The sequence below is a fragment of the Thunnus maccoyii genome, chromosome 2 (assembly GCF_910596095.1).
Source record: "Thunnus maccoyii chromosome 2, fThuMac1.1, whole genome shotgun sequence".
Lineage (NCBI taxonomy): Eukaryota > Metazoa > Chordata > Actinopteri > Scombriformes > Scombridae > Thunnus > Thunnus maccoyii.
In genome coordinates this window covers 38248407-38272390 of record NC_056534.1, presented here as the reverse complement: position 1 = coordinate 38272390, position 23984 = coordinate 38248407, and the positions used below count along the sequence as shown (strand labels likewise).

General features: G+C 41.9%; 1 protein-coding gene across 10 annotated transcripts in view; it reads left to right on the top strand.

Annotated features, from left to right (window-relative positions):
• ptprdb (protein tyrosine phosphatase receptor type Db) overlaps positions 1 to 22215 on the top strand; it is a 151350-nt gene extending 129135 nt beyond the window's left edge. For 8 of the 10 annotated variants that reach the window (XM_042429249.1, XM_042429186.1, XM_042429204.1 and 5 more), the window contains 14 exons: positions 480 to 491; positions 1076 to 1188; positions 1871 to 1968; positions 3938 to 4061; positions 6871 to 7046; positions 9806 to 9925; positions 10758 to 10912; positions 12605 to 12890; positions 15720 to 15898; positions 16005 to 16131; positions 17780 to 17905; positions 17989 to 18143; positions 18517 to 18652; positions 18768 to 22215. In XM_042429249.1, the coding sequence (XP_042285183.1) occupies positions 480 to 491; positions 1076 to 1188; positions 1871 to 1968; positions 3938 to 4061; positions 6871 to 7046; positions 9806 to 9925; positions 10758 to 10912; positions 12605 to 12890; positions 15720 to 15898; positions 16005 to 16131; positions 17780 to 17905; positions 17989 to 18143; positions 18517 to 18652; positions 18768 to 18836 (1876 nt within the window). In that variant the 3' untranslated portion in view covers positions 18837 to 22215. The remainder of the gene's footprint in view (positions 1 to 479; positions 492 to 1075; positions 1189 to 1870; positions 1969 to 3937; positions 4062 to 6870; positions 7047 to 9805; positions 9926 to 10757; positions 10913 to 12604; positions 12891 to 15719; positions 15899 to 16004; positions 16132 to 17779; positions 17906 to 17988; positions 18144 to 18516; positions 18653 to 18767) is intronic. The other 2 variants (XM_042429240.1, XM_042429213.1) reach the window with 1 other exon arrangement.
• Positions 22216 to 23984: the final 1769 nt, after the last annotated feature.

Genomic DNA, 23984 nt, shown 5'->3' with positions numbered 1-23984 from the left:
CACAAATTAACATTATTCATGATAATCATCTGGTCTCCTGGCTAGAGCTGTGTTAATGCACATGAATAAGTGCTGTGACTGATGTGGCGTCGCAAAATTATTAACCGTGATGGTAATAATCTCAAGTTCATAAACCCTGGAGAGTAACCTGTGGTCATCTTCAGCCATTAATGTCCTTCTTGTAGTTCGGGGAGCATTTGGTGGCATTTTCCCAGTATGTTATTTTGTGGTAGATGTCACATGGTCTTGTGAGAAAACAGGGGATTCGTTTTTGTCGTTTTGCTCTACAGTCGCCGTTTATCTTTGTGCCTACAGGAGGTGCTGTTTTACACATCTAACATAGTAATAAATGTCCCAGAAAGAGGAAACAGAATGATGAATTCAGCATTGCTTAAGTCCCTGATGTTTTTTTTATTGGACACTAATGTTATTCATCCTTGTCTGTCCCTTTATCTGCTCTTCTCTCTGTCTGGATCCAGCAAACCTGACAGGTAAACAATCTCTACCTATTACCATCTCCTCTGTCCTGCAGGGGCATTTTCTTTGAAAAGCCTTTACCAATAATGCGTTAGATAATAGATCCCATTAGACTTAGGATGCTCTGATGTTTATTTGATGATTGCAGGGTAACCTACAGAGTACTGGATCAATTGAGCACTGAAAGTTGTTCAGTTTATCCAATTTACTGGATAAAGACGTGGGCACAAAAGAAGAATGTAAATATTCAGAGTAGGGAACAAAAAAAGTCAAAAGGCATTGAAAATCTGAGAATATATGTCACTTTGAACTCCTGTGAGCAGACACCCACCACCATTCAGACAATGAGCCAGTCATTAACATGTAAAAAGCTGCAATATTAAATCAGCAGTCAACCAAAAGCTCTGGCAGAATTTAAAACAAAAATTTTCAGGGAATTACAACTATGCCTGTAAATGCCCAAGGAGCGATTTCATGTGGATTTTCTCGGAAATTTAACACTCGCATTAGTCTGGATTTAGCTTTTTTTTTTCCATGCAGCGATTGGTACGCCAGGTTGAGGTGTATTTAATCGGTGTGTGCTGGTGTGTTGTGCCAGGAAAAGGGCTGAAGCAGAGGGCAGGAAGGGCAGTTTTCCCTGCAGCAAAGCCATGTCGTCACACCATCCCACTGATCCCGTGGAGCTACGCAGAATCAACTTCCAGACTCCAGGTACGCTGGACACACTGAACACTCACACACACACACACACACACACACACACACACCATGTGTAGTCGGGCGGATGATTTCCTATTAGTATTAGCTGTGTTTGTATTGATAAGATTAACCTCGTTGTTGTTTCCTTTACAGCCTACCGTGTATCAGTGTACCGCGGTTATCGCCGTCTGTCAAGTTAGTCGGTCTCAGTCTGCCGTAGATCTTCTTCTCTTTCTGCTCTCATTCTTTTTCTTTCTTCTCATCTTTCTTTTCCATTTTCATGCTCACTAACCTTCCATTCCACGTAGGATGAAGCTGCTTGAATTGACAACATTTCATCAAAATGCCTCTGGAACACTTCTTTAAAAAATCTAAATTTTTTTTTTTTCATGCTAAATTTTTAACCGCCTGTGTCATAGTCTTTTTTTATCTTCACCAGCAGTGTGCATATACTCTGAGGACATGTTATTGTGCCTCAGTAACTTTCAGAACACGCACATTGTTCTTTCCGTCTGCCTGGAGAGAAAATGGTCACTTAACAAAAAAAACACTTCCATTTGCTTCCTCCGCTGACCATGGACAGAACACTAAACAACACCTCCTCTGAGAATCCTAACTCTTAACATTTTCCTCCAAAAGACTTTAATCGTATACGTATCGAAACGGCCTCTTTTTCTATTTCTGTGCTCGGCAGGCATGGCGAGTCACCCGCCCGTCCCCATCTCCGAGCTGGCAGATCACATTGAGCGCCTCAAGGCGAACGACAATCTCAAGTTCTCTCAAGAGTACGAGGTAGGAATGCTGATTATCTGTCCCTGAAAATCTTTAACTTGAGAAATTAATCTGGTTTTGATACAGTCTCACACATGTTTATCGTTGACTCGTCTTTTTTTTTTTTTTTTGCTCGGTTTCAATGACAAGCTCTGTAGATTGCGCCTCACATCGTCTACAGTCAAGTTACATTTTGATTCGTCTTCATAGAACGATACAAGATAAAGCATATTTTCCTCTTTCTACTGTCATGTTATCATCTATACAAATATAAGAGGGAAATTGAAATTGCAAGCTCAAAGAGAGTTTGCTTACAGCCAGATGGTTATCAAGCCCTAATTTCTACGCTCTGGTGGAGAAACAGAGATAGACATAAAGAGACTGCAGACTCACCAAGAGATACAGAAAGCAAGTGTTCTCTGCAAAAAAAAAAAAAAAAAAAAGACGCTTCTTGATTAGTTTCCTTCAACTTGCAGCACAGTTAATGTGGAACAAAAAAAAAAGGCAACTGCTTGGAGATAACAATTTGCCCGAACTAAATATTTCCCAACATGCTGTCTGTGTAGCTCTAGCATTACAATGAGCTCCACAGAGAGCTATTAAAGGAGTCAAAATGTTTTCTTTTACTCATAAAAAAAATCTGTTTAGACCGACGGCCTCTGGGTGAAGAAGGAGACATAAAGCTCTAATTGGCTACCACAAGAGAGAGACAAATTGCGTGTGACAGAGATACGTATACAGAGGAAGACAAGGACACATTATGAAAAGAGTAGAAAAACAGAGCAATGATGTTTGAGGGAGAAAAGCAATGGTAGAGAGGATAAAGGAGGGTGGAAGAGACAGTGAGGGAGAAGCCGTATGTAATTGTGGTGTGAGTTGGAACCACTCTGTTGAGCCTCACATTCTCTCTGCATGACTGTGTGCTTTGTTCGGTACTGAACCCTTAACGAGGGAACGAGAGAGATGGATGGAGGAGGGATTGAGGGAGAGAGAGAGAGAGGCCAGAAATGATTGCGGTGTAATAATCAGACACACATGATGTTGGGCAGTGCGCAGAAAGCAGTCTCTCACGCACACACATGCGCATGCACACACATATATTCATCCAGTACCACTCCTGTCCATTTTTTCCCCCCAACCAAACCATAATTATGTGTCGTAAAATATTCAGAATTGCTAAATTGCTCTGGCTCTCTCCTCTTCGTCCCTCTCCATTGACAGCCCCATAATGACCTCATGTCTGCCTCTCCCAGCTAACAGCAATGGTTACACTGTAATTACCCTCCAGGAACTTAATGTGTTGGTCTAACACAACCATCCTTTCTCTCCCAGAGGAATTTATTGCGCTTGTATCATCTTTCTCTGGTAGCTAGTTTTTCATTTGAAAGTGGGAAAGTCCCTACATCGTTATTGTTTCTTGAAATGGGATATAGTATTTGCCTCTGTTCCTGTCCAAGTTCAATAATACCTTGTTAATTTCCAATTTGTACTTGGATTATAATGGTGTGGTTTTGCTTCAGCAATGCTGGACAATGCTTGCAAGCTCAAATTCATGAAGCCGTCCAATTCTTGCCCCTCCAGATGCCAATTTCAGCATTTTGAGGCACATTCTGGGACATAACAATATCCATGCCAATACTCATTTTGAAGTGGCAATGCTTATATTTTCTGTATGATATTGTTAAATAATCAGATGGAATATTAAGTAAAGCAGCAGTAAGTCATGTCTTACTGTCATTGGCCCATCATACACGTCAAAATATAATATCACTGGGACACCATATGAAAGAATGACCGTTTGAAAACCAATAATCTACATTTTTAAACCAAAACATTTAAACTAAAATCTTTTTGGAAAATAAAATCAGCATGTAAACACTGTCCAAAACACCCTTCATTGATTAAGTGGATAATATGGCGAGTCTGTGTACATTAATCATTTTCTGTTGTTGTTTGTTGTTTACTCTGTCGTTGACTTCTGTGTCCTCAGTCTGTCGACCCCGGTCAGCAGTTCACATGGGAGAACTCCAACTTGGAGGTCAACAAACCAAAGAACCGCTACGCTAACGTCATTGCCTATGATCACTCCAGGGTTATACTCTCCAGTATTGAGGGTAAGACAAGCTGCCAGTGTGTGTGTGTGTGTGTGTGTGTGTGTGTGTGTGTGTGTGTGTGTGTGTGCGTGTGTGTGTGTGTGTGAGGCCATTTTTAGGGAATGAGGGCATTTTGGTCTCTTCCTCACTTCTCCAAAAGGCTGTTTTAGGTTTATGACTTTCAGGCATCGACTCTATATAAAGATGGACGTAGCGAGGTGTGACATCATCCGTTGGTTTACATTGGAGCCGGTTTGAAGCCCAGAGTTGCTGCTTATTTTCAGCGCCATCCTTTCCATTTGGAGCCAGTGCTCTGAAAACACGCCCGGCCTCCTGGGAACACTTGAACTAGCGTTAGCTACATTCGCTAAATTGTGCTAACAGGGCAGGTATCATAATCAAGTAACGTTAAACTTACCGAAATATTGCAGCAGGTGAACCAGCTGTCAATCACAGCTATCAATCACAGCTGTCAATCACAGCTGTCAATCACAGCTGTCAATCACAGCTGTCAATCAACGTCCACACGGCGGACATCAAAGCCTTCAAATCTTAATAACGGAGCAATAATTTCCAAAATGTTCACCAGCACACCTATTAGAGGGCCTGAGCTCAGCGACTGACTCGTTGAAAGACATTACTGAGTACTATATATATATATATACTTAGTATTTCTAGAGAGCAGTTGGTGCTTCTTGAATGGGAGTCTATTGGAAACAGGGATTTTTTGGAGCCAGCATCAAGCGGCCATCGGTGACATTGCAGTTTAAGGTCATTTCACATTGGCTTCAGCCTCAAGCTTTGGTAATTACTGCTTGTTTTCAGGGGGGCTGAGATTGGGCACGTAGTTGTGATGATCATTATGTCAATGAGAGTCGTCACTAGTATGGATGTACATACTGTACATGTGTGTTTGAGGCGTGTTTTGTATCTGTGTGTGTGGAAGGATGGGATAATAATGATCCGAAGATGCATTTCATCGCCAGTTCTCAAGCAACACATACAAAGCGTGATGCTTGCATCAGATAGAGCTGCCTATTTGGCACCACATCATGCAATTGATATGGTCTCTCACTTGACCATTTCACAGTGTGTGAAGATAAATTAGGTTCACACTTTACATACAGCCTATTTGCTGATATATTTTTATGATGTCCATTTTACGGAATTTGGTCTCTTTGAAGGATCTATAATGAGAAGAAAAAAAAATAGTCTGAGCCCTGTTCTCAGTGTGCATTTTGAAGCACACTCACCCACCTCAGCCGGGAAAGACCTGAGGCAGAGAAACTGGCAGCTCCAATGTGCAGAGAGGGAGGCAGTGGGAGGCCAAGCCCAAACAGATGAGCCTTATCTGGGCAGAGCATGTGTGAGCAGCCCTTCCACCCCCGCCTGTCCTGGAGCCCTGGCTGTCTGTCTTTCTTTCAGCTTAGAAAACACATATACACTTGAGCATTTCCAAACACACACACACACACACACACACACATATACTCTACTATAGATTTAAAGCACATGCACTGGATGTGCACAGTTACAGATATGCACTTCTGCTCCCACACAGACACACACTCCCTGCCAAGCCAGTGTAGCCACCAAGTGACTAGAAGTGAGTGTGTTTGTTTTATCTGCACAATGCTTCTGCTGTCGTCCCCTGCAATAAAGTTGTAGCACATCAAAGCATTTAGCCAAGCTGTCTTTGAAAGAATGAGCTTGATAAACATATGTTAGAAGCTCTTCTTACCGTCAGTCCCCATCCCATTTAAAATAAGTTGTATAAACACCCCTTACTCCGCTGTCATTTCAATGTGTTTGTGTGTGTGTCTGTGGTGCGTGTGTGTGTGCGATAGTGGCTTGGGGTTTTACGACTGTACAAGACCGAGTCGTAGCCGTGCTCGTAAAATAAGCTGCTAGAGGAGAATCAGCTGCAGGAGTTTCTTCCTCTCAGGATTCTCCGGTTTGCTCGTTGACTTCTGTCTTTTTTACTGTAAACGTAAACTGCTATCAGAAGACTCGAAAGGAGTTTTGTGTCCCACTTCGGCAGAATCGGGTCACGACTGAATGTAGGCGTGCATGTTTGTGTGTGTGTCTGTGTGTGTGTACTTTGGTGCTTTGGTGTATGTGTGCATGTTTGAGCTGTGACTCAGTGATTTTTGGGATTATGGTATTAGGCCCCAGATGAGCAGGACTGATCCTAAATCAAACACACACAGACGGTCTCTCACATCACGCACACACACATACACACACACACATACACACAATCCCTTCCAGGACAAGCAGTGTCAGCCGAGTCTTACACAGAGGCGGCCTTACAGTCATATTGCCATTCAAAGCGACACATCCAGAGTATACTCAGATTAGGCACATGATCGTCTTAGCATGTATTATAAAACAAGACGGCTGAACAATCCAACACCAAAGGACGCTGGGTCCTGTGAAAACATTAATCTCCCTGCTATGACCTCAGATGATCCACACCCTTTATTACTGGGACATAAAACTGCTTTCATGGCAGCAGACTTTAAATAATCCATATAGATTATTTCACAGTGAATCAGAATAAGAATCGGGTTCATCTGCAAAGAAAATTACACCGTAAAATGTTACTGTGTGATGAGTGCAGAGACGTGCAGCCCTAATGCCATTCATCATACACATGATGCAGTGGACAAACATGAAAGAATGCAGAGTATTTCAGCATCAGTGGCATCAATCTGTTCATCCATCTGTTCCCATCTGTTTGTCCCTCCCTGTCTCCACCACTACAACTCTTCACTATTCATTCTCCTCCTCCACCCTCCATAACGTCTCCTCTGTCCTTATTATGCAGGTGTCCCCGGCAGTGACTACATCAACGCTAACTATATCGATGGCTACCGCCGTCAGAATGCCTATATCGCCACTCAGGGCTCCCTCCCTGAGACCTTCGGGGACTTCTGGAGGATGGTCTGGGAGCAGCATACAGCCAACATCATCATGATGACCAAGCTGGAAGAGAAGTCACGGGTAAGAGAGAGGGGAGGGAATAACAATCGGAGTTTGGGATAGACATGATAGCACAGTCCTAAACTGACCAACAGAAGAGAAGGGAAAAAAGAGGATGGAATAAAGTACAATCAGACAGAAGAGGACGCAGTAGGATGGGATAGGTCACTTTGGGAACGGGCAAGTATAATATGATGTAGTTAAACATTCAGTTTGAGTATAGTTTAGGGTTGCGCCCACAATGGTCAGTGCAGTTTGGGTCACAGTTCAACAAACGTTAGCTTTCGGCGCTCCCCTGTTCCGCTCAGCGCACCTCAGCCGTCCGCACAGAGAGGAGCATGCAGAAGCTGTGAAAAGTCCTTTAGAGGGATGAGGTTTAAATGAAAGACGTTAGGCTAGAGGTGAGTAGGCTGTGAGAGGGTAGAATATGTTTGGGTATGTTTGGTTTTCACAACAGTGAAGAGAGATAGAGGACTGACAAGGGCAGAGCAGGACGTTCATTTTTTAGGATATTTAGGATATTTTAGGATTATGAGAGGACAGAAGAGCCAGGATACAGGACGTCATGTAGTATAAAAATAGTTTCTAGAATAAAGTAACAAGCAGCCATCATCATTATGATGATAAAGCTAAAGGTGCCATGGCTAAGTGAGGGGATCACAATAAGGGAAATAAGGGTCAGGATGCAGAACAGCATAAGGTGGCATGTAGTTGATCAGAATAGAAGACAGTAGAATAGAATAGAGTAGAACCTGAGGGAATTACAAGCAGCTAAATTGGGATAGGTAATGAATTAGAAAATCATTTTGCTCCGAGGCATTTCGCCGTTGTTAACAGAATACGCGCTTGAGTAAAAATCCAATGTAATGAGAATGTCATGTAAGAATAAAATGAACAAGAATGGCTTGAGGTATGAATCACGATTAAGTGCTAACCAATTATGTCCAGAGCCCTGTTCAGAAAATGATCCTTTCCTCTCATCTGTGCTTCTTTTCCTATTAACCTGTGCCTTGTGTTAAAACTCTGTTTCCTTTTCAACTTTTTCCAACTGTCTCTGTTGTGTCTGTTTGACCCTCAGATGCCCTCTTATTTCTTCTCTAAGGCAAGACCTCTCTTTCTCTCCTTTGCTAATCCCTTTTCAAATGCAACCTCACCTCACATGGTTTTCTCCTTACCCTTTTTTCTCTATTCAGTGCCTTTTTTTCTGCTGTTTCCCCTGTTTTTCTGTGCCAGTGCTTTGAGTGAGAATGCTGAAATGTTTTCAACTCACCACAAGGCACTCATAGTTAACTCGGTCTGAATTGTTTTTTATTCTAACCACTGCAGTTCAAAAACAGAGCACATTAGTGTCTACAGTTTGCATGATCACACCCACAACTGTTTTTCTCTTTTTCTCTTCAGTAGCTATACACTACAGGATTAAAGAAAAAACAGTTTTTTTACAAGCTGGCTACATTATCATGAGGACTAGTATGAAAAATAAAGGACTACCTCACTGTCTCATAAACATGATGAATCTATGTTTTCTGAATGCCTGCTTAGATTTCAATTGTCAAAATTCAGTAATGTAGTTAAACATTCAATCTGAGTATACTTTATTATCAGCCCACTTCTTCCCAATCGACTGTTTGAGGGGGGGGGTAGTGGGCTGCTTGTTGGAGAAAATGATTTAATGTCATTTAACACCTCTGAACATTATGTCATTATGTGTTTACGCACTAACAACACAGATGATCACAGATGGTCCCACTGTGGGAATCTTGCCAGCATCCTTCCTTTTAGCACCAATCAAACCACACAAGGCGCAGTTATGCTGTTAGCCCATATATCAGCGGGTAATATGGTCTTCACACAAAGCATGTACAGTACTGCCATCCTGTTTAGTCTTTGGCAGTGATCTGGCCCCCCTACGTGGACAACCATTCCTGTCCCCACAGTGTCTCAAGGTCTGGTGGGAAAACAACAGTTGAAAAGCTGTAATTACAGTCTGAACGTCCCAGGCCAGAATGTATAATCCCCAGTCTGGAGCAGTGGAATGCAGAGCGAGCTGAGCTGAGCTCCCTGCTGTCTTTGATGTGAGGACTGGAGGGATCAGCACATAACGTTTGGTTTGGCCTGATTCTGCCAAGCCCCCCCCCCCCCTTTTTCCCCTCTCCTCTGGGATTTTTTTCCTCTCCTCTGTGGTCTCTGATGCTGAGCTGAAGAACTACAAATATGACCGCCTGATAAAGGGGAATTCAAGGTGTTTTGGTGGTTAGGCAGGCAGGGATTTGGTATTGTAGGGATTTGTGAGGTAGGGTGATGTACAGCGTGAAATATGCGAGGGTTGAACTTTAGGTATCACTTGGCTTTTCCAGCTCTGTGCTGGATCCTTGTAAGAACCCACCAACCTACCCACCAACCTATGGCAATTTCATGCCACACAGTTTTCTAGTATTTGAATCAACTTATGCAAGATCACAAACCTCAGAAAGCAGAACCCTCTGCCCCCCCACATCGTCTCTCTCTGTCACTCTTCACCTCACACACTTAATAAAACCTCTTTCACATGCTGGATCCTCCCTATATGCACATTTTTTCCGAGCATTACTGTCTGAATTTTGCAAACTTTCTCACTGATCAGCTACAGTTTTCCCCTGGTCTTTTTCTTTTTCTTTTTCTTTTTCTTTTTCTTTTTCTTTTTTTTGCCTCTGTACACGTGCACATGCACCCAAGTCAGCGCTCTTTTTCTCCTTCTTTCACAACAATGTGTTCACCTCTACAAACTTCTTCCCTTTTAGGTGAAGTGTGATCAGTACTGGCCGACGAGGGGCACGGAGACCTACGGCCTCATCCAGGTCACTCTGCTCGACACGGTGGAGCTGGCCACCTACTCTGTCAGGACTTTCGCTCTTTACAAGGTAACATGACGTGTGCACTGGAGTGTAATGGGGTCTCGCACTTATGTATGTGTGTGTGTATTGATCTGATTAAATATTTATGCATACAAGTTTGTGTATTTGCACTTGTGGCCATGTCACAGCTGGGACATGCTTGTGCAGTTGCTCATATGTGTGACCCATCATGACAAACAGCCACATGAGCACAGATCTTTTTTTTCACTTTTTCGTGCATTATTGATTGATTGATTGATTCCAGTGAGATTTAACGTGGTTCATCACACAATCATGGCCTTTTTTTTTCTTTGAATTATCAGTTGTAGAATTGAAAAAGTGCATTTTGATCAATTATTGTCTCACCAAATATTGATCACCTGTCAGGTTCAGTGAAGCTACTGTACATTCATAGTGATTGATTACACTGATGTAACAGCTGTGGATTGATGTTGTGCATTTAAAGGATTCTATATGTTTCTTATTGTCAACACATCTCATGAAAAGACCAAAATGAACAATGAACTGATTCCACTAATGTGTATCTGAAGCCTGATATGTCTTCACACATCAATGAGACTTCATACCATGAACATGAGCACTGAAGTTCATTTTCACTCATCCTGCTGCTGTATTAGAGCTCATTAGAGCACCTAATGTTCATGTGTGTTCATCAACCAGTGCACTATTTACTCCTGTTTGAGAATCATTTGTTAAAAATGACAGCAACCACAGCTTTTAGAAAACTATATATTATGATTTAATGATGATTGAAATGATTTGTATCTTCAGTAGGACAAACGTGCCAGAGAGTAACACCACCTTTATCCTTTAACATTCTGTCTGTCTGCTCATCCAGAGCGGTTCCAATGAGAAGCGTGAGGTTCGTCACTTCCAGTTCACGGCCTGGCCAGACCACGGGGTGCCTGAACATCCCACCCCCTTCCTGGCCTTCCTGCGCAGGGTCAAGGCCTGCAACCCCCCTGACGCAGGACCCATGGTCGTCCATTGCAGGTGTGTGTTTGTCCTCTGTTGGTTTAACTTCGACAGTTCTTTAATTCACTGGACCAAAATTATTCTTAAAATCGCCAAGAAAGACAATCCAGTAGTCTCTGACCAGAAAGAAAACATATTTGGTCCTTGGGTGGGTGTGTGTGTGTGCGTGTGTGTGCAAGCATGAAACACTTATGTGTTATTTTGGGTTTTACTTGGCTACATCATTTTCAAAAGCCATAGAGTCTGTGAAAATCAACAAGAGTCCAAGAGCACTTGTATAAAATCATTCACAGGTCCTGAACTGAAAAACTGAAATTAGATTGACCTTCCATTATGCAAACCCCAAACCATCCTCACTGGCTTCGACTGCCACATTCCTCCCGTAACAACCTCCATCATCTCTAAGGTTTAACAACAACAGCAGCCACCGTGCCGACCCTGTTTTCCATAAGTAGCGTTCACTGTTGACTATTTATCGTTTAAGCCGGTGGTAGATCTGGGTTCATAAGTTTATATTCAAATGAGCTGCTGTCTGAGCAGCAGGAGGCTCACGCATTGGTTGGTGGATGATTCTGGAAACTTGTCATTACAGTCTTGGCACAGTCTTGAGCTCCAAAGCTGGAATGAAGCTGCTATTTGCTCTTACCAGGGAGTGAAGAAGAGGTGGGAGGGAAGAAGATAGAGGGTAGCAGAGGGAAACGTGGATAAGAGGCTCTCGGGACAAAGAATTAGTGAGGTATAGATGTGGAGGAAGAGAGGGAAAGGAAGAAAAGAGGATTGAGACAATGATTGAGAGAAAGAGTTAGCGAGGGACTAGGAGTTAGAGGAGATGATATGTGCAGAATGAGAGAGAAGGTGAGGTCAAATCCAGGACACGCTGAATGGAAATGATGAATTAAAGAAAAGGAAAGGTGGAGAGAAAATGGAGTCTAAAAAAAAAAAAAACCTACCAATGTGAGAGTGAGAGAGTGCCGGGGCTGGTGTGAGCAGTTGTTTCGAAGGGTACTTAAAGAGAAGATAAAGAGGCAGAGCAACGAGGGTGGGAGGGGGTGAAAAGGTTGGCAGGAGAGGAGCTCTTCCTAATCTTCTGTAGCAGTCAGATGGAGTATCTAACAGGATTATCAGTCAAATTTAATTATCCAGGCAAGACTCCATCATAATGTGCCTTAACATATCAACCATCCCCTGTATCAAACAATGGACCCAATCCCATTCCAGCTCAACAACACACACACACACACTAGCCTGCATACACACACATACACACCGATATTAATTTAACCATATAAAGAGGTTTTTATTCACTGGCAGGAACTTGCTTGGTCAGGGTGTTTCACCATTTAGGTACTAGCACAGCAAAAATGTGAAGTGTTTGGGTGGGCAGCTAAATGTATTATATTTCAGGATTGTGTGTCGATAGGAGAGGATATCTTCCTAATGCCAGTGAGACGGTGATGCTGACTCATCGCTGATGTCAATTTTTACATCCTTTGTTGGAAATATTGCTGGCTGGCATCTTTGTGATACTTAGTTGATTAGGCACAGTATGTTAGAGCTTTTGCAATATGCAACAGTGCCAGATTTGGACCAAGTTCGAAGACACATCAGACACTCAGGAAAATGATATTTTCAACAATTCATACCCCAGGTTATATGAGAAAATTCACTTCACCATCTGCTAACCATTTCTCCCTCCTACCTTCGGCTCAGTGCTGGAGTGGGCCGCACAGGCTGCTTCATCGTGATCGACGCCATGACGGAGCGAATCAAGCACGAGAAGACCATCGACATCTACGGCCATGTCACGCTGATGCGCTCCCAGAGGAACTACATGGTCCAGACGGAGGACCAGTACATTTTCATCCACGATGCGCTGCTGGAGGCCGTGACCTGCGGGAACACCGAGGTCCCCGCCAGGAACCTGTACTCCTACATCCAAAGGCTGACGCAGATTGAACCTGGAGAGAATGTCACCGGCATGGAGCTGGAGTTCAAGGTGAGGACTCCTCACCGTGTCCCTGAAGGCTGTAAAATTAGGTCCGACTGATTTATGATGGTTCATAAAAGGATTAATGATAGTACAGTAATGTGACACTTCGCTGGGCTCTGGGGAGTTACATTTTTCTTGCCCCTCCTCACACAGGAGGTCAGACCTCAGGGTCAGCTACAAAATAGCATCCCTGAAGTTGGAACTGTAGATATTCAGAGCCTGTTCACAGACACTTCAGTGGAATAAATCAGTATAATGGTTTCTCTAGCTACTGCACCACATAAAGAAAGTACAGTATATGGTGTGGTGTTTGGTATATAAAGCATCTGAGGCTTGAAGCTGGAGCTGTAAAACTTTTGTCAGCATGTAAAGGTCTTGAAGTTCTAACTCTGTTAAAGCAGCTTTAATCCATATTTTTTATATACTAACAACGTATCAAATGTCAATGTGTAATATGAGAGGTGTTGCTCGTATCGATGAACCCTAAAGAGAATAATCAGCCGACTCTGCAGCTCCGCTCAGCTTTATGGATCTTTATAGTTTCAGCTTATTGTTTAAATTGAAAGAAAGAAATGAAATGAAAGAAAGCTCTCGAGAACGATTTCTAAACCAGCAGCTATAGTCAGACAGAGTCAGGTCACCTTTCTGTGTCTTAATACCTGTGTGATGTCGAGGACCTCATCTCAAACAAAAGATATTTCTGACGCATCAATCTCACCTCAAGGTTCATTTAGTAGCTGTTCTGGAGCTTTGACTGCATCACACAGTTCATATCAGCACATTGAGTTTCTCAATTACCTTACAAACTGTTGTTCAGACTTTACTTTTGACTTTAAATGTTCAAAGTCTGTTCTTGAGCTTGGAAACAGCAGTTTCTGGTCCATAGGAAGATATATATACCGTATATATGAGTCTGGAACCTTGATATTCTCTGACTATCTTTCCCAGGGCTGTTAGAGTTTTTTACAGTTTCAGCCCCCCTCTGAGAGTTTCATATAGTCAGGATGGATGGTTGGATTTGAAGGGGATTATGGGATTGCACCTTTTTGAATCCAAGGTAAGAGAGTTTTACTGAGGGGTTTAGAAAGCACCGTAGATGTGGAAGTTCTATGAGCAGACACAGAAAGTAATGTAGGCCAGGAAGTTGCAGTTCATAATATAAAATCTTGTGGAAAGATCATTTGGGCGTTTTCAAGCGAAGCTAGAACACCGAACATAGACATCAAAACACAAGCAAGAGTGAGTACATAAGGGATTCAGTGTGTTATTGAGTCGTGCTATTTTCATTTTATTCTAGCTGCTTTTATTTTGTTTACTCTGATGTGTACATCTCGCCAGACGAGTCCTCTGCAGACCTGTCTGGCCTGGCTGGGTGAAAAGAGAATCAGTTTGCCCATACAGGTATATATTGAAAGCAGGTGGCTTAAATTTTTCCTGGAATGGTTTATGTCTGCTCAGACGCTCGGAGGGCAAAGTAAACACAAAGCCACTCTAAGCAATCTCCTTCATCCTGTGCTCCGGCATTCCTGTCCTAATGGCAGCGGTCTCCCCAGAATGACAATGAACTGAGCACTCACTGAACTGTTTTCTCAGCCTTATGTTGATGTAAAACATATGCCGGGGTTGTCCTAGTCACCAGATTTCATCTCGGTCGAACACTTACACTTACGTTTTCGAGTGCCATCTGAAACAGCACTTTCCACCTTCGTCAACAAAACACCGAAAGGATGGAATTTCTCATGCCAGAGCGGCGTTGCATCCCTCAAATAAAATCACAGAAAGTTTAAGCCATGTGTGTGAGAAAAGAAGCTGTTCTGGCAGCTTTGGGTAATCCAACACCCTATTAAGATATTCTGTTTTTGTTTCCTTTCACAGTACGTTTACTGGATGAGTTCAAAGAGGTTGCCAACAGGGCATGATGTTATCCAAGCACAGATGGTGAAAATAATGGCATGTATCAAAGTAATAAAAAGTCTCGTGTGTGTGCCAGATTCTATTGATAAGACCGAATCAAATTCAAACCAAATGACATAAAGAATTACCATTGTTGACACTGGAAACAGGGCTCAGAGTACCCAAATGAACTGGTGAACTTGTGGTTCGGGTGGGATTTTCCAGCTTGGTCTGTCTGAAAGAAAATAAGGTTCTGCTGTTTCTCCCACAGCGCTCCGGTAGCCACCGATAGCCCAGGCTCAGTTCATGAGACCCCATTGTTTCCCTCTCAAGTCTGCGGTTTCCCTCTGCCTATTCTCTGTTGTTCTGTCTTTCGTTTTAAGCCATGTCAGCCAATGGTCAAGTGTGAGAGAGAGAGAGAGAGTGTACAACATGTGCCCTTGTCTGCCTGCCTGCACGGATCCATATGAACGTGTGTGTTCCAGGGTTTTTCCTTTTTTTTTCATTAGTGAAGGATCAACTGTGGTTCACATATGTGCATTGAGACAGTGTGGGGCCTTGTGGTTTCCTGGCCCCCAACTCTTGATTTTCTTCTTCCTCCTCTCGTTCATCTTATAATATTCCCTCTCCCGTTCCCTACCGCTGCCTTTGTCCCCCTATATCGCCTCGCTTTTGTTTATTCAATTGAAGATGTCTGACTAAATCTCCTCAGGCCTGCCGTGTCAAGCTGATTTTCTAATTCCTGTTGTCCAGTATGCCAGAGGAAAACCAAACCTTGTGCTAAATACATTTGAATGAGGTTCTTGAGTCTGTCTGAACTTCCTTCCTTTAATCCATCCATCCCCTTCCTTCTCTCCTCTGTTTTTATTGTGTTTTGGCTGCTCTCACTAACACTACTTCTTAGTATCTTAAACTACAATATTGATTTCTTTCCTATTCCAGCGTCTGGCCAGTGCCAAGGCCCACACATCGCGGTTCGTGAGTGCCAACCTGCCGTGCAACAAGTTCAAGAACCGGCTGGTGAATATCATGCCCTATGAGACCACTCGTGTGTGTCTGCAGCCAATCAGAGGAGTGGAGGGATCTGACTATATCAACGCCAGCTTCATTGATGGATACAGGTCAGAAAAAAACTGAAATGAACATCTTTTATATTCTAATGTGCTCTTTAGGCCTTTACAGAGAATGTCACATTTGTTAAAAAAATCAATGTATTTGTGTTTGTAGGCAGCAGAAGGCCTACATAGCAACCCAAGGCCCACTGGCTGAGACCACAGAGGACTACTGGAGGATGTTATGGGAACACAACTCCACCATAGTTGTCATGCTAACCAAACTGAGAGAAATGGGACGGGTACGCACACACACACACACACACACACACACACACACACACACACCAGTGTAAACAAGTACATGGTGTCGAGTATACTGTACATGTTATTTTGGATTTAGCCCTACTGGCAAGAACAACTCTAATTCTACTGGTGTTAGGGGTTGTAGATCTCATGAGCACCAAAGATGATTATGTGATTATAACCAGCGATCATAGCGGATATTTTGTGTCAGTAATTACAGCTTTAAACCAACTTTGTGACAAAAACTACAGAGAAATGATGTAATGAAACGGTGGGAAAGACTCAGGGAAAAATTCAACAAAGAGACAATAAAACTCTGTGAAACCGACTCTAATTAAGTTATTTTAGGTGAGCCGCAGATTTGAAACAATGGACTAAGTTTGAACCAGAATTTCACAAAGGAAATTGCTTTTGATTACGTCATCAGGTTTACCCAAGAATTACATACAATATTACACAATAGACTGTAATTAGGGCTTATTATCTTCAGTTTTCAAAGAAAATAATACTTATTATACATAATAATAGTATTATTGTAGTATCATGTTTGTTGCAATCAAAAATGTTTGATTTTGCAGCGATTTTGCAATTTGCAAAGTTTTATGTGATTTTTTTGCAGTAAAATTGTGGGACTTGGCAGAATTTACGAGTCAAGGAAACAATTGGGATTCTTTTGCAGTTATTTTTGTTGGCTTCACTTTCTTCATCGTGTAATTTCACCTGAATGTGCAAAATCACATCAGTTGTTTTGATTAGACTGACAGATCAAAGTGCAACGACCGGCGGCCTAAATCTCATGATAAGACCACATTTCCCATAAACCCCGTCACTTCCTGTTTTGCTGTTTTTTCCGGTCAGCCAGCGTGGGGTTTGTTTTGATGACGAGAGGGGAGGTTGAAGAGCCTCGTTAATTATAAATGATGAGTTATTTTTGTTGATTAAGCAAGTTTTGTTTGGAAAGGTTGACTGTGTGCCGTAATGACCCGGTCGTATACAATATCAATACCAAATAGAGAATATTAATGGACTTCATTCTCATAGCAAGGTGTGGACATTAAATTGATGATGATGTATTGATGTCAAAATCTTCCTCTTAGCACTATTAATGCGGAGAAATCGCTGGAATTTTGCAAAATTGCAAATACTGCAGAGATCGGTTGAATTATTGCAATCACAAGATTGCTGTTTCCTGGAGGGACTACTTTCTGTTAACAGAAGCAAATTCTGAGCTGTCCTCAACAGGAAAGAGCCTTGTGCACTGTGAACTCTAATGAACAGCATCCTCTTGTAGCAGAACACCAAACTTGTTTATGTGTTTGAAATAACTGTGGTGAAGTATGTATGTATGTAAGTATGGATATTTTTAACAAGGAAATATAATGAACACAATGTCAGGCATCACTCAGACAAGGGTAGAACATTGAGAATGACCTCAACACAGTGACAGTAAGAGAAATTGAGTGATATGAGTTATATTTCATGAGCCTCATCTGGCACAAGATTATCGACTAGTGAATAATGAATTTCACAAGTCAGAAAGACATTTTCATGATAAAGTATCCAGAAATTGTTCTCCTTACACACTGAATCTATCAGATGTGATGTAGAGCTCTGAACAGAGGCGTCTGTACTGTCCTCCTGCAGGAGAAGTGTCACCAGTACTGGCCTGCAGAGCGCTCAGCCAGGTACCAGTACTTTGTGGTGGATCCAATGGCCGAGTACAACATGCCCCAGTACATCCTCCGAGAGTTCAAAGTCACCGACGCCAGGGTGAGTCTGTTCGTCATCGTTTGTATCGTTATTGAACTGTTTCAAGGTTTTTAAAGAATAAATAACACACTCTCTTCCTCCAGGATGGCCAATCACGGACAGTTCGCCAATTCCAGTTCACTGATTGGCCAGAACAAGGAGTGCCAAAGTCAGGGGAGGGATTCATTGATTTCATTGGTCAAGTGCACAAAACTAAAGAACAGTTTGGCCAGGATGGGCCAATTACTGTGCATTGCAGGTAAGACCTATCTGTTGATTTGCTCATTCATTCACTTCAGTTCAATTTAAATTCAGTTCACATGTGAATATTTTCTGGTTTCTTTAGTATCATAATATACAAAATATCTTTGGATTTTGGGCTTTTAGTCGGGACAAAAGAGGAGATTTGAGGACATTAACGTGGGCTTTTGGAAATAGTGATCAACATTTTTCACCATTTTATAGACCAAACGACTAATCAATTAATCGAGAAAATAATCAACAGGTTAATTGATAATGAAAATAATCATTATCTGCAGCCCTACATGAGTGCAGTTTATTATATATAACTAAAAGTGCTACAGTGCTCAATGTATTCAGCTCTAAATATGTTTCCACCTGTCCAACACCAGTGCTGGAGTTGGGAGAACTGGTGTGTTCATCACCCTGAGCATCGTGCTGGAGAGGATGAGGTACGAGGGAGTGGTGGACATCTTCCAGACCGTCAAGATGCTGCGCACCCAGAGACCTGCCACCGTTCAAACAGAGGTGAGCTTCCCCAACTCTTCTTACTCTTCAGTCTTGCTTTTTCTTTCTCTTAGCAAACACTCTGGTCACTGGTTGTCTTTTTCCATCTCTCATTAATTCATCTGCCTCCCTGCAGGACCAGTACCAGTTCTGCTACCGGGCCAGTCTGGAGTACCTGGGAAGCTTTGATCACTATGCAACATAAACCCAGTGGCCGTCTCTCACACCACATCCTACCTAGTGCACTTTTCTTAGGTTCGCATGCAGCCTGAATAAATGCACTAGGCTGCGATGTGTCTCTGAAGATATCGCCACCACATGCAGAGTGAAGGGGGACCATCGGCTTATCCCGTACCCAGAAACAGCACCTCTAACTGAGCCATAGCAACCTGCTTGACAAGGGTGTTTCCTTCCACCCTCAGCCCAAACACACCCATTGGTCAGTCTGGAGAAGCAACTTCAACCACTGTTCCAATCAGAATACTTGATCAAAAATAGATTTTATTTGTTTAAGTGCTTTTGTGAGCACCCAGATTGCTTTACATTGTTTGGGTGTGGAACTCTCACCTCGTCCACCACCAGTGTAGCATCACCAACCTAAATACAGGACCCGGCTACAGTATTTAGCTGTCACAGGACATTTTGATTTTTCTATCTTTAGACTGTCTAGAAAGGAGTCTACAAATCCATCATATGGAAGCCTCGTGGACTGAAAGAACTGGGACTTTTGAGCACCAGAGATTTTGCCAACAGGAGACTGAAAACACAGAGCACACAGTATTAAAGACAAAGAACACACATTCAAATGAGAAAGACACCGACAAGTGTTTTTTTTTTCTGTTTTGTTTTGGAAACAGACTCTCGTTTCCTGTGAATGAAAAAGAAGGTATTTCTACCATACAGTAATAAAAACCACCAGTTCAACCTTATGCTTCACAATTTAGGATAAGGGAAATTTGAGAGAACTTAAAATGCATACCACAAAGTCAAACATTCATTTAGTTTTTTAGAAAAGTATCTATGTGACTATCTTGTTTTTTAAAACTGGGTATTCCTTATGGCACGTTCACTCTTTTTTTTTTTGACTTTGTCTCCACTGACCATACACAGGCAAAAAGTTGTGGTTTCTTTTTTTTTGTTTGGTTGGTTGTTTGTTTTTGTTTTGGGTTTTTTTTTTTTTTTGAGTAATCCAATGAGCTGTAGCGATTTGTTTTTAAAGTGATGCGGTACTGTTTTAAAGTGTACAATCAAATCTGTTGTGGGAAATGTTCACAGTTCTATGAAAAAAAAACGCCACCATTGAGTGTCACTCTCCTGTATTCTCTACCCACTCTCGTTTCTTAAAAACACAAACACACCCGCATGCACACAGGACTCTCAACCTCATTTCTATCTGGCCTACCACGTCAGAGACTCGAGGACGGCCATTTTTTGCATTTCAAGGGGCCACAGAGGTACACAGTATTAACCCCGCTGCTATCGGATAGTCCCCAGAATAACCCCGCCAAGTTGTTCATGTGCAAGTTGAGCAAAAAGCCACATAGATCACAACTACAGAGAGTATGCACAGAAAGCAAAATAGTATTTATGTGTCCAAATAAGCTTCACAAAGATTTCTCAAGCAGGGAGCGAGAAAGGGATGTAGAAAAGCAAAGCAAAAGGAACGATTCTCTCACTGGAATGCTCACCTCTGACTTTTCTCTCTGTCTGATTCAGTGTGCAATAAGTAGATGTATGATATATTTTTGTGTCAAGTCACTAACTGCAATTATATGCCATTATGATGATGATGATGATATTGATGATGGTGCATCATTTTCCAGACACAAGGATGTTACAATTGATATGGTTCCCGCCACCGTTAAATGTGTCCAAACAGAGGAATGACCTCTGACCTCCTAGGAAGTAGATCTTTTATCATGCCACAGTTCTAGTAGATGATGTCATCCCTCTGTGTGTCACGGCAACCAACGAATGATCGAACTCATATTTCAACAGCATCTAATAAGTATTTTGATTTTAGATTTCTAGTGCCTTATATTACACGCCTATTTTGATAAAGTTACTTTAAAGGGTTTTTTGTGTATTTTATGTATGTATGCTTGTATGTATGTGAATTGAATGTCTGTGTATATTATTTTATCATGTTACAGTATGTGAAAGTATCTCGTGCATTCTGTTTTTGGCAGTGAAATTTTGTATGGACGGCTCTGTGTAGGCTGAATAGTTGTACTCATCACTTTCAAACCCAGCAACAACATCATCATATCTCTTTTAATCAAAAAAAAAAAAAATCTTATCATACCTGAAACTCAACTACAGACAAAAAAAATGTGGTTTCAAAATAGGTTATTAGCTGGATGCTCTGATCATTTTGAACAGAAAAAAAAAAGTTTCTATGTCGACAGCTTTCCGTCTTTTCTTCCTGGGACACTTGCACAAGCTTTGTGTATATACTCTTTCATGGAGACTTCAGTTTGCCTGCCATGAAATTTTGGCCACTTTCACAACTTTGGCGCCGACTGTGAGCTGGCTCAGACAAGTCATACTTACTCAGCTATGTAGAAATCTATATAAAGCTGAACAGCAGTGGCTTTCTGTGTCAGTTTGAAGAAAAAGCAAAGTAACGAACCGTATGGATATGGAAACATATCCCACCTGAAGCCCTTCAACTACAATCAGTCAAACTGGTCATCCGTGTTTTGATGTTCATCATCCTGTTCTGATGTCTACAGTTATATATTTTTTCCTTTAATGACAAAGGCTGAGAGAAGTTCAGGTGCTACGTCTCCAACGACACAGAACCTGCATCATCTTTTTTTTTTTTGTATCACCATTAACGCTTGACCATATAAGGGATTGTTGACAGTTTTCCACCATCTTACAGTAACCCTGTTGTCGTTTTTTTGTATGCATGGTACCACTTTTGAGATGCCCCCTTGGTCGCACCTGTTATGGGAAGACTTGCACTTTCTCTCTTTGTACTATGCACTAATACTAGTATCCTATTATCTCTGAAAGCCCCGCCCCCAAAAGAAGTTTTACTTGAACTCAGTACAGATGGACCCTGTAATGCTCACATGGTTGTGTATATGTAAATAACACAAAACACTGAGAGTAATTGAAATTCATAAATAAATAAATGAAGGATTAAGGTAAAGAGTGAATAAAAATCTATCAGATATACAGAGTGATATAATAAAAGGATGCACCTGAAATCACAGTTTATGGCACCGCAGTAAGTGCAATACATCACATTGTGGATTTGTTGTACCACAAAAGAGAAGTTTCACAAAAAAAGTGTTCTATTTTACCCCCAATGTATCATGTAGATGGATAAAACTGGAGTTTATAAATTGTATAAAAATGAAAATATGGTGTGTTACTTGGATCAGTTACCTCCAATTGGTCTGTAAATGTAAACTTTTTTTTTTTGGTTTGTTTTCTGCTCCGAGTCAACAAGTGCTTTTTATTTTCTTACATTGGTTCTCGGAGCGCGTGAAAACCGAAAAACAGGACTGTATGGATTTCTGTTCTTTGTCGACACAAGTTTCATTTGTTACAAATAAACTCAAGTGAAATAATTGCTATTGCTTTGGTTTTGTGGATCAGTAGTTAACATTTAACCCGTTTGGAATAACAGGTATGATAAATTACATAATGCCAAAAAGTAACTTGTGACAGTGTCAACTATCAAAAACAACTGTTATTATTGGATAATGAACACCAGCTTCACATGTAAATGTTGGTGCTTCTTTTTTTGCTTCCTTTACTCATTTAAAAAATATTGTGGACGTTTCTGAAAGTTATTTTCACAAGGGGATTAGCAGAGATAAAAAGTGCTAGTCAACATTTACTTGGTCTCAGATCTGACACAAGCCTGGACGTCAGTTAAACAGCAACTATAAATACCCCCCCCCCACACCACTCTGCCTCCACCTGACTTGGATTGCTTCCTGTGTGGGTGTCTCACCTGTGGCAATCCCTTTCTGAACAAAGAAGCAAAGCTCATGTGGAAGCCCTTTTCTTTCAATAGTTTGAACTATGAAATATCTGTAAGTTTGATTTGTTTAATAGTTTCAGATCTTTAGTAGCTTCCAGGTTTGTTGCTGCTGGCTGTCTAAGTGCAGTTTCAATAATAATTACTCTAAGTTACTTTTAAGCTATTTTTAAGTTATTGTTTTATTAGTATGTTTGTTTCCAGTTTAGTGTTCACAAAGGATTTGTCATGCAATAAATCATCAATTGTATGAAGCCACCATCCAGTGGACCCACCACCAGCAGGGATGGGCATTGGGGTCAGATGTGTTGTCAGCTGGATGGTAGTCAGGGGGGGGGACGTAGGCATGCTGACCCTTACCCTTACCTGGTGGGGCAGGTAACCGGTGCTGGAGAAGAGCATCTGGTCTGGAGACATCAGAATTACTTCTCTGTTTTTTGCAGATGATATTCTTCTGTTGGTCTCATCAGACTGTGACCTCCAGCAGACACTGGGGAGGTTCGGTACCTCCAAGTCTGAAGCCATGAGGCGGGAAGGAGTTCAAGTATCTCAGGGTTTTGTTCATGAGTGAGAATAAAATGGATGGTGAGGTAGACGGGCAGATTAGTGCAGAGTTAGCAGTATCGCAGGCATTGTACTGGAGCTGAGCCTGAAGGCAAAGCTCTCAATTTACCAGCCAATTAACGTTTCAACCCTCAGCTATGGTCACAAGCTTTGGGTAGTAACCAGAAGAATGAGATCGCCGATACAAGTGGCCAAAATTAGTTTCCTCCATAGGTTGGGTGGACTCACTCATCGAAAAAGGAACTCAGATGCCAGGAGGGAGCTCAGAATAGAGCTTCTGCTCTTTTGCGTCAAAAGGAGCCAGTAAAGGTGCTGCGGGCATCTGATGAGGATCCCTCCAAGACATCAGGGTATGTTCAAATAGGAGGAAACCGCAGGGTAGATCCAAAACACACTGAAGGGATTATATATCTAGTTTCCCCCAGGAGGGATGCTGCTGGACGTTGCTGGGGAGACGGACATCTGGACTACCTTGCTTAGCCTGCTACCACTGCAAACCAGTCCCAGATAAAGGGAGGAAAATTGATGGATGGATCAATTTATTGTAATCAAACAGTATCAGACCTGCAACGATTAATCAATTAATCGATTAGTGGATCAACAGAAAATGTATTGGCAACTATTTTAATAATCAAATAATCACATTTCTCTGTAAAAATGCCAAACGTTTGCTTGTTATTTGGGCAGCTGTGGCTCAGGAGGTAGAGCGGGTCGTCCACTAATCAGAAGATCGGCAGTTCGATTCCCGGCTCCTCCAGTCCGCATGTCAATGTGTCCTTGATCAAGATA